The sequence below is a fragment of the Lineus longissimus genome, chromosome 15 (genome assembly GCF_910592395.1).
Source record: "Lineus longissimus chromosome 15, tnLinLong1.2, whole genome shotgun sequence".
Classification (NCBI taxonomy): domain Eukaryota; kingdom Metazoa; phylum Nemertea; class Pilidiophora; order Heteronemertea; family Lineidae; genus Lineus; species Lineus longissimus.
The window spans coordinates 1,528,452-1,538,802 of NC_088322.1; the positions used below are offsets into that span (position 1 = coordinate 1,528,452).

The following is a 10,351-nucleotide window of genomic DNA, read 5'->3' on the forward strand; positions in this document are numbered from 1 at the left end:
CATCAATAATTATCATTCTTCTCTTTCACAGGAATTAGGGTGGTAAAACAGTGGGCATGTGTTAGAAGTTGTTGGCCATGACATGACAGTAAAACTTCAGTGCATTTCATAAACATTGCCTCTAACACAGGTATGTCCCAGCCAGGTTTTCAGTAGGACATATGCGTGGGAGTTCTCAGGCTTTGGGGTCGAATCCCAAACAAGTGCACATGGTCTGGAATGGATCCCCTGCACTATTTGTTTCCAACACCGCTTTCTATCTTCCATTGAGGCTATATTTATCATTGTACAGGACTGGACAAACTCTGGACACAAGAAATCAATGAACAGCATTTATTATCAAATTAAAGCTTTTACATGTATATCACGTACATGTAGATTGCATATCTGACATATCTTAAGCAAACAGGATTAAATCATCCTAATATCAAGCCTTTGAGGTGGCACTGTCTGTATTTAAGATGGCACTTGGCCCAATATTCTCAGGACAATCGATGGTCTTACTCCACTGACCAGCAGGACACTGCTACTTTAATTGGAAGCTGCGCAACAAAATGATTGGTAATAGACTGGACGAAACCAGAGCACACAGTCGAATATTGAATCTCCAATATGATAAAATGAACACAACCTTTTTGGAGCGAGCAACAGATGACAGGGCTTTCATAACCTGCTATGGACGTGATTTGAAAATGTGCACATGAAATTCAGAAGTACTTGCCAAGTAAGCTCTCATTAACTTCCTCACGTTGTAATCCAACAAATCAGGATAAAATTGACCCTTGCTTATCACAAATGTAATGACAAAACATCATCCACAAAATAATTCAGCAACATACTCTGTGCTTATTAAACAAGCCTATTATAAACCAAGAACTATTTGTGTGCCTTTTTATGTGTTTTGGGTTTCAATAATTGTGAATTACATGTAAAGTTCTATGCAAAAAGTAAGATCAAATGGAATGAAACTGAACCCTATCTCCAAAACACTATCCTAAATAGAAAAAAAATTGACAAAATGCTAAAGGTTATGCACATTTCTTGGTTTACAGTATTGTTATAATTACTCAAAAATAATGGAAGCATTTGGCTTTTTGTTGATGACGTATTAGGAGACCGGAGTATGCGACTTGCATACCATGTTTGAGACACACCACATCATTAATGACGTAACCACACACATTAGGCCACGAACACATCACTTCTAGTGGCAAAGACAGGTAAGTGATACCAATACCAAAATTACTTAGGTAAGAAACACAGCTTTGTGTCAGGATTTCAATGTTTTTAAGTTCAATGTAAACAAAACCCATTAGAAGATATTCACAGCAGCAGCACCAAGTATGAGGGGGTGGGGGTCTAAAACCTGTGAAAGAATATTTTAGCAACTTACAGACACCTGGCGAAATTTGTAAACATGTTCTGCAAAAGAAATTTTCATGGAATACATTATTTCCCACCAGAGAAATATGCCCCACAACAAAGGTTTCATTTTAAGAATACTCCACAACTTGATAGTAGAACAAGACGTTGGAACTTCCTTGATTGAGCTGAATGTGGATGTAACACACTTTAGATATACCTGGGGGGGGGGGGGGGGGGGGGGCTCAGTTAGCAAATCTAATCTTTGTTATTGTCTGCTCTCATAGCCTCGGTGGACTTTGGCAAAACGACTTTCTGTTTTCCCGTCACCAGGTTGTTCATCTTTGTTCTTATCTGAGCTGGAGTCCTTGTTCCTCCAAGTTTTTCAGCAACAGCTGCTATTTCAGACCCTGGGGGATTCTTCTTTGCTTTTATGTATTTATCCATGTACCTGAACAATATGCCATTTTCTTCTTCAGACCATCTTGCTCTCTTAGTTTTGAACATGCCGTCGTCAGTGGAAACCATCTTTCTCTTTTGAGTGCCATACTTCTGATCATCTGCAACCCCAGTAGCTGAGCAGCTTGGTTGTGGTTCTCCATCAAATGGACTGCTTCCATCGACATCATCACAAGTAAGTTCCCTGCTCTCTAACTGGTCACCTCTTTCCAGCTGATCATTTATGGAAACCGGGGGAGGAAGTTCTTCAATGTTAATGGCATCAAGTTTCTTTCCCTGGAACTTATTGATGACACCATTCTCCATGGCAATCAAAACACGTGCAACCTTTGCTCGTTCAAGCACTGAGCTTTGCAATCTGTACACGTCAGTGTGGATGTTGACATTATGGCCCATGTGGTCTGCTACCATCTTCAATTCATTGGCGGACATGTCAATTATTTGTGCAGTGGTGGCCATGTATTTCCTTAATCCCCTGGTTCGGATACTCGCTGGATTTCTGAGCATAGGGCATTTGCTCGTTACCACTCGGATTGCTTCACAGCCATCTATGGGTGAATTAATTTCTCTCGGTCTTGAAAACACATATGGGCTGATGATCTTCCTCTTTTTTATCAAATACTCAATCTGTTCTACCATGTCTGGAGAAAGTAAGATGAAGACTTTGCGGAGTGACCTGGTACTCTTCCCCCTCACCTCTATCAGTGCCATTCTTTTTGCCAGGACTCTTTCACTGACATCAAGAGATGCTAGTATTTCTTCATTATCCTTCTCGCTCTTTCTCCCTAGGAAGTCACTCACTTTCAACTCTTCTACCTCGCTCACTCTGCGCTTATTAAACAAGACAATTCTTGTCAACACTAGCTGACTTAGCCATTTCAGATCATCATTAGATTGGTTTGTCCTCTGCATGGCTTTGCATATAACTGTGGAGAGCCAGTCTTTCAGCCTGACCAAATCCGTTGTAGAAGGAATATTTTCGGACTTATTGATCTTGAGCAACTTCTGTTTTCTCACACTAACAGAAGCTACATGATTATTCCAATGAGCTTCATATTCTTCCTTGAAGCATCTGGCTTCTCGCTGCATTTCCTCCGAGTCTTCTCTCATGCCCAAGCTAATCTTAAGAAGATTAGCCTGTTTGATGTAATGGCCGAGCACAATCGCAAGCTGTGGGGAACCACTATCTGCTGCAAGCTGCTTAACAGTTTTCACAACTAATTTGAAATGTCTAGCACTTAAAAAGTAGGTTAATGGTTTCCGAAGAGCCCCCAATCCTTCATTAAGGGCTTTCAGTAGTCTGCCGAGAGATCGCACCTTTTGGCGAATGTTCATGAGATCTTTTCTCCTCTGGTCTTCGATTTCACCCACTTTACTCAGAACAGATGCAGCAAATTCCCTTATCAAGGGATCATCAAAGCATATCTTCCTAATCCCTGGGTTAGATTTGGTTTCTTTCATGGCATTGATGAGATCATCAATCATTTCACTTTCTTCGTCAGTTGAAGATGTGCGCAGAAATGGTTCAAGCATGATTCTTGCATTTCGGAGACAGTTTGTTTCAGGTTGTTCTCCACGTGGTCTGATGGGACAGTTTTTCATATGAAGCCATAGAGAATCCTTCAAAAAGAAGCCCACGCAGTATTCACATGGCAAAAAATCGTGTGCTTTTCTGTCACGTTTTTCACTTGGCCGCCTGGAAACAACAAATTCTCCCTCACCCAATTCAATGCACTTTGCATTGTGCTTGAAGTTCCCCCTATTCTGCAAAAGAAGGAGGGCATTTTTTCTTTCAACAGATTTGACAGGAGCCATGAGTGCTGATTTTACATCCGATTCATTGCAATGAACTGCAAGATAGTGAACTGAAATCTTTGATTGGTATCGCCTCTCGCAATAAAGGCAATAGTCACTTTTACTATAATTTCTCTTTTCACTTTTGCTATCGCTGTGCTGCGGAACAGTTATGTGTGCAAACTGCATTTTCACCTTGGCCTTAAGTGCCTCCCCAACATGATCTTTCGCAGCTTCATTTAAATCCATGTCTACACTGTCTGCACTATTTTCCAAGTCACTGCATTGTCTCTTTATATCGCTTTTACCATCTCTGTACCGTGGAACACTTTTCTTTGCCTTATGTTTCTCCCCATGATGATCATCAGCTTCGTTGCAGTCCATGGCTTCATCATCTGCACTATTTTCAATGATCACAGTATCAGATTCAGAGTCACCATCCGAGTCCGTTAAATCATCGTTCGGTCCCTGCTTATAATCAGGATCCTTTACAGAATCATCGTCATCATCATGTTCATCGTAACCAACTGTTGAACCATCACTCTCTGTGGCATGTCCAGAATCCATTGAGGTTTCAACATCAGGTTCATTATCTTTATTCCAATTAGCTGCAATACAGTGAAGAAGACAGATTAAAAGACAAGTGCAGAAAAATTACCCAATGAGGTGGAGAGTGATTGCTCAGGATGGGCAAATGAAATAGTTCATTTAGCTGAAATGGGAACCATTATAATGCCATATTTGCCAGCAAAACTAACCAGCACAAAAATCCACCATTCATTATCAATCTCTGCTCACTTTTAACTCTTTTGCAAGCACAATGCTCTAACCTTCTGCTTAACCGCACCCGGTACACTTTCCAGGCATCCTCGGATCCGGGCCTTCTCAGGGAAGTTTTAGGTCAACACATGCACATAACATGTAAATACATGGAAGTGGAGATCATAATTGTGGGGCCTTAGCAGTTTATATATGTCCCACACCTGAACTATGCCCCAAATGTAAGTCTCTCTGTCAGGGGCCAAGGTTCAGCAACCATAAAACAGTATCTCTACCCTTGAAATTGAATGTAAAACTAGATTGCCAGATACTCATCGTCCCAGAACCAGGTCATACACTGACTGACCATGTATCTTTGTAATGACAGCAGGTAGTGTGTGGACTCATTTTGCTCGATGATTAACTCCCTCTAGTCTACAGACACAGGATGCCCCTGGCCGAGTTCACCAATTAATCGAAGTACCTGTTGCTTTCACATGATCACATGGTCATGAAAGCGGTGAAAACTACAACCAAGTTTCCATTGTTGGTGATTCATGCGGAAATAAATCAGATGCTATCTATTCTCCTTTGAAAAGGTTTACACCACTGGCTAGGATTTAGTACTAGGAATGTCTCTGGTTAGGGTGAGACAGATCACTCAATAGTGCAAAAGCATTCTGATGGCAAAAAAGACTGAAGGCCACGGTGAACCTGCCACGGCAACAGAGAGGATGAGCAAACCATTCAGCGAATGTAAGGTGAGTTATGTGCACGAGGGAATTGAGGAAATCTTGCTGGTAGACAATATCAAGTGGAATGAAATGGCCAGGGCCATTGTGCTCACCTCATGTGGAGGAAAGATGGATAAAGAGCATGGTATTGTGTCATGTAGTGTTAGGTTTGATGTAGGTCCAAGCAGTTACAATTTCCCCAAAATGGCCAATTTACAGTACATTCGACCTCTGTGACCTTGAAAAGTAGGTCAAATCAAAGAAGACCCGGGTGACACATTGAATGGTTGTTAGAATTAGATGTACCTATGATATAAAATTGGTGCCAATCGGGCAAGTCATTACTAGGAATAATAGCATTTTGAAGAATTTAGGATTTGGCCCCCTCCCTGGAGGCCAAACGGCAAATCAGATCGCACCAAACTTCAGTACCTGAGATCACCTGACCAAGGGGTACATGTGTACTTAATTTGTGATCAATAGTCATTGCAGTTAAGAAACGTGCCATAGTTACGGCCTGACGGCGAATTTACGCCATTTGACCTCTGTGACCTTGACAAGAAGGTCAAATTAAAAACCTGTGTGACATATACTGTATGGTGGTTAGATATACCCATGATATCAAATTGGTGGCAATCGGGCAAGAAGTTAAGGAATAATCACATTTTTAAGGTTTTTGGATTTTGCCCCCTGGTGGTCAAGTGGTGAATCATATTGGACCAAACTTCGGTCCCTGAGATCACCTGACTAAGGGGTAAATGTGTACCAAATTTGGTATCAATAGTCATTGCAGTTTAGAAACGTGCCATCGTTACATCCTAACGGCCAATTTACACACCATTTGACCTCTGTGACCTTGAAAAGGAGGTCAAATCAAAAACCCGGAGGATATATGATGCACCTTTGCTAGAAGTACCTACCATATTTTTTTCAAAATTTCCCGACTACTATTAAGGGAGATATTGCATATTTTCACTTTTAACGTTTGGCCCCCTGGTGGCGAAACCATGAAACGAATCGGACCGAAACTTGGTCTCCAAGGTGTCATTACATAAGGGTACATGTGTACCAAGTTTCAACTCAATAGCTCTAACAGTTACGAAACGTGCCCTGCTAACGGACGACGGACGACGACGACGACGACGACGGACGACGGACGCCACGGTATGGGATAATCTCACCTCTGCTAAGAGGTGAGCTAATGAATGGATGGAATGGGGTAACCAACCCATTAAAACCACTGTCCAGCTCTTGATCGTGGATGAATAGAAATGACAACCTCAACAATGCCCTAGACACGAATTGGAATACATCTTTGAGAGAGAACCCACAATTGTTATAACAACAGATGTATCCATCAGGGGAGATGACACAGCATGGGGTGGAATAGTCTGGAAAGAAGGCAATACCGTTTTTCAGAAGGTTAAGTGCTACAAGACACCCTAGTCTGGTTGTCACGTAACACGAAGTTATATGAAATGTCCAGGGGACATTGTGCTCACCTGGGAATGATTAAGTGGGAGACAGTATTCAAGGCCTACACCCCCTAAAATTCAAGGTAGAATGTAACCATGACAACACAAATTGGAATCAAGATTAATTGGCGATGATTTTTTGTATGTCAAGTCATGTTGTTATGAGACATCCACACACCAAGTTTCAACTTCCTAGGCTCAAAGGTAAGCAAGCGTGCCACCATCATTGTTGACGGACGACGATGATGCCGACAGACTGCTGTGTACATAGCCACTTCGAACAAAAATACCTGTAGACCTAATGGAATGTCCAATTAACTTCTAAGTAAACAAAGGGCTAGCCCAGGAGGCGAGATCAAAATTTTGTGGCCAATTGTCTTTTCTCTGATACATACTGGTAGGCCTATGGATATAATATATCATTTAAGTGCTGGCCGATGGCATGATGGAAAAATCTAGAAGGTTGGAGAAGAAAGCAGAGTAGAGATGTGCTTGCTTCATGTCTAATAGTCTTGCTGATGAGCGAGCACCCATCGCAAGTGCAAGAGTTGATGTAGGCACATGGCTAGGGCAATTAGGTTAAACCACATTTGGATTGAAAAGGTGATCACAGGCACAGATCTATGATAACCATTCTTCCCTTTGCAGATACTTCTTTTAGCAGGACACCCTCTCTACTAGGGGCAGTAGTGATGGTCCCAAATTGAATAAATTCTATACAACTTGACCTCTGTAATCAGGACACCACCCTATTAAGGACAGCATTTCTCAGTTGCAGAGGTGTCCTTTTTCAAATAGAGAGGATCTGCTGTTTGCCACTCTGACTGCTCAATATAGCACTCAAAAACTAACTCACCATGTGTGTCTTCCAGCTCCTCATCAGGGCCATCAATGTCCAGATCATCTACAGAGATGCCAGCAGAGGCTTCCAATGGTTGCTTTTCAACTGAAAATATTATAAACTCTAAATAACAAAACAGTGAAATGGTCAAAGCATTTATGGTAATCTTTCAATGAATGAAACCTTCCTTGTGGGGCATTTCCAAATGTGGGGCATATATCGGTAATGGGTGGTTAAAAACACAAGGGCCACAAAGGTCTGGAGCTCAACTGAAGCAGTTGAGACAATAGGTGTAATTATTGGAACTTCCCTTTGCAGACACCTTTCTTAGCAGGACAGTCAGTCCTGTGTACAACTAGGGGCAGTAGTGATGGTCCCAAATGGAATCATTTATATACAACTTGACTTCTGTAATCAGGACACCTCCCTATCAAGGACAGCATTTCTCAGTTGCAGAGGTGTCCTTTTTTAAATAGAGAGGATCTGCTGTTTGCCACTCTGACTGCTCAATATAGCACTCAAAAACTAACTCACCATGTGTGTCTTCCAGCTCCTCATCAGGGCCATCAATGTCCAGATCATCTACAGAGATGCCAGCAGAGGCTTCCAATGGTTGCTTTTCAACTGAAAATATTATAAACTCTAAATAACAAAACAGTGAAATGGTCAAAGCATTTATGGTAATCTTTCAATGAATGAAACCTTCCTTGTGGGGCATTTCCAAATGTGGGGCATATATCGGTAATGGGTGGTTTAAAACACAAGGGCCACAAAGGTCTGGAGCTCAGCTGAAGCAGTTGAGACAATAGGTGTAATTATTGGAACTTCCCTTTTCAGACACCTTTCTTAGCAGGACAGTCAGTCCTGTGTACAACTAGGGGCAGTAGTGATGGTCCCAAATTGAATCATTTCTATACAACTTGACCTCTGTAATCAGGACATCTCCCTATTAAGGACAGCATTTCTCAGTTGCAGAGGTGTCCTTTTTTAAATAAAGAGGATCTGCTGTTTGCCACTCTGACTGCTTGATATAGCACTCAAAAACTAACTCACCATGTGTGTCTTCCAGCTCCTCATCAGGGCCATTAATGTCCAGATCATCTGCAGAGATGCCAGCAGAGGCTTCCAATGGTTGCTTTTCAACTGAAAATATTATAAACTCTAAATAACAAATCAATGAAATGGTCAAAGCATTTATGGTAATCTTTCAATGAATGAAACCTTCCTTGTGGGGCATTTCCAAAATGTGGGGCATATATCGGTAATGGGTGGTTTAAAACACAAGGGCCACAAAGGTCTGGAGCTCAGCTGAGGCAGTTGAGACAATAGGTGTAATTATTGGAACTTCCCTTTGCAGACACCTTTCTTAGCAGGACAGTCAGTCCTGTGTACAACTAGGGGCAGTAGTGATGATCCAAAATGGAATCATTTATATACAACTTGACTTCTGTAATCAGGACACCTCCCTATCAAGGACAGCATTTCTCAGTTGCAGAGGTGTCCTTTTTTAAATAGAGAGGATCTGCTGTTTGCCACTCTGACTGCTTAATATAGCACTCAAAAACTAACTCACCATGTGTGTCTTCCAGCTCCTCATCAGGGCCATCAATGTCCAGATCATCTACAGAGATGCCAGCAGAGGCTTCCAATGGTTGCTTTTCAACTGAAAATATTATAAACTCTAAATAACAAAACAGTGAAATGGTCAAAGCATTTATGGTAATCTTTCAATGAATGAAACCTTCCTTGTTGGGCGTTTCCAAAATGTGGGGCATATATCGCCCATATTATCGGTAATGGGTGGTTAAAACACAAGGGTCACAAAGGTCTGGAGCTCAGCTGAAGCAGTTGAGACAATAGGTGTAATTATTGGAACTTCCCTTTTCAGACACCTTTCTTAGCAGGACAGTCAGTCCTGTGTACAACTAGGGGCAGTAGTGATGGTCCCAAATTGAATCATTTCTATACAACTTGACCTCTGTAATCAGGACATCTCCCTATTAAGGACAGCATTTCTCAGTTGCAGAGGTGTCCTTTTTTAAATAGAGAGGATCTGCTGTTTGCCACTCTGACTGCTTAATATAGCACTCAAAAACTAACTCACCATGTGTGTCTTCCAGCTCCTCATCAGGGCCATTAATGTCCAGATCATCTGCAGAGATGCCAGCAGAGGCTTCCAATGGTTGCTTTTCAACTGAAAATATTATAAACTCTAAATAACAAAACAGTGAAATGGTCAAAGCATTTATGGTAATTTTTCAATGAATGAAACCTTCCTTGTGGGGCATTTCCAAAATGTGGGGCATATATCGGTAATGGGTGGTTTAAAACACAAGGGCCACAAAGGTCTGGAGCTCAGCTGAAGAAGTTGAGACAATAGGTGTAATTATTGGAACTTCCCTTTTCAGACACCTTTCTTAGCAGGACAGTCAGTCCTGTGTACAACTAGGGGCAGTAGTGATGGTCCCAAATTGAATCATTTCTATCCAACTTGACCTCTGTAATCAGGACATCTCCCTATTAAGGACAGCATTTCTCAGTTGCAGAGGTGTCCTTTTTTAAATAAAGAGGATCTGCTGTTTGCCACTCTGACTGCTTGATATAGCACTCAAAAACTAACTCACCATGTGTGTCTTCCAGCTCCTCATCAGGGCCATTAATGTCCAGATCATCTGCAGAGATGCCAGCAGAGGCTTCCAATGGTTGCTTTTCAACTGAAAATATTATAAACTCTAAATAACAAATCAATGAAATGGTCAAAGCATTTATGGTAATCTTTCAATGAATGAAACCTTCCTTGTGGGGCATTTCCAAAATGTGGGGCATATATCGGTAATGGGTGGTTTAAAACACAAGGGCCACAAAGGTCTGGAGCTCAGCTGAGGCAGTTGAGACAATAGGTGTAATTATTGGAACTTCCCTTTGCA

At 41.6% G+C, this 10,351-nt stretch overlaps 1 protein-coding gene across 1 annotated transcript; it reads right to left on the reverse strand.

Annotated features, from left to right (window-relative positions):
- Positions 1 to 1,620: 1,620 nt before the first annotated feature.
- Positions 1,621 to 8,003, reverse strand: LOC135499955 (uncharacterized). Its single transcript, XM_064791025.1, has 3 exons — positions 7,959 to 8,003; positions 7,440 to 7,529; positions 1,621 to 4,223 (listed from the first exon to the last, which is right to left on the reverse strand). Exon 3 carries the CDS (start codon positions 4,180 to 4,182, stop codon positions 1,621 to 1,623), a length of 2,562 nt encoding a protein of 853 aa, XP_064647095.1. The 5' UTR covers positions 4,183 to 4,223; positions 7,440 to 7,529; positions 7,959 to 8,003.
- Between the last annotated feature and the right edge of the window lie 2,348 nt (positions 8,004 to 10,351).

What these genes read in the sequence shown, in the direction of transcription:
- LOC135499955 (XM_064791025.1), bottom strand. Translation starts at nt 4,182, where the DNA reads ATGGATTCTGGACATGCCACAGAGAGTGATGGTTCAACAGTTGGTTAC.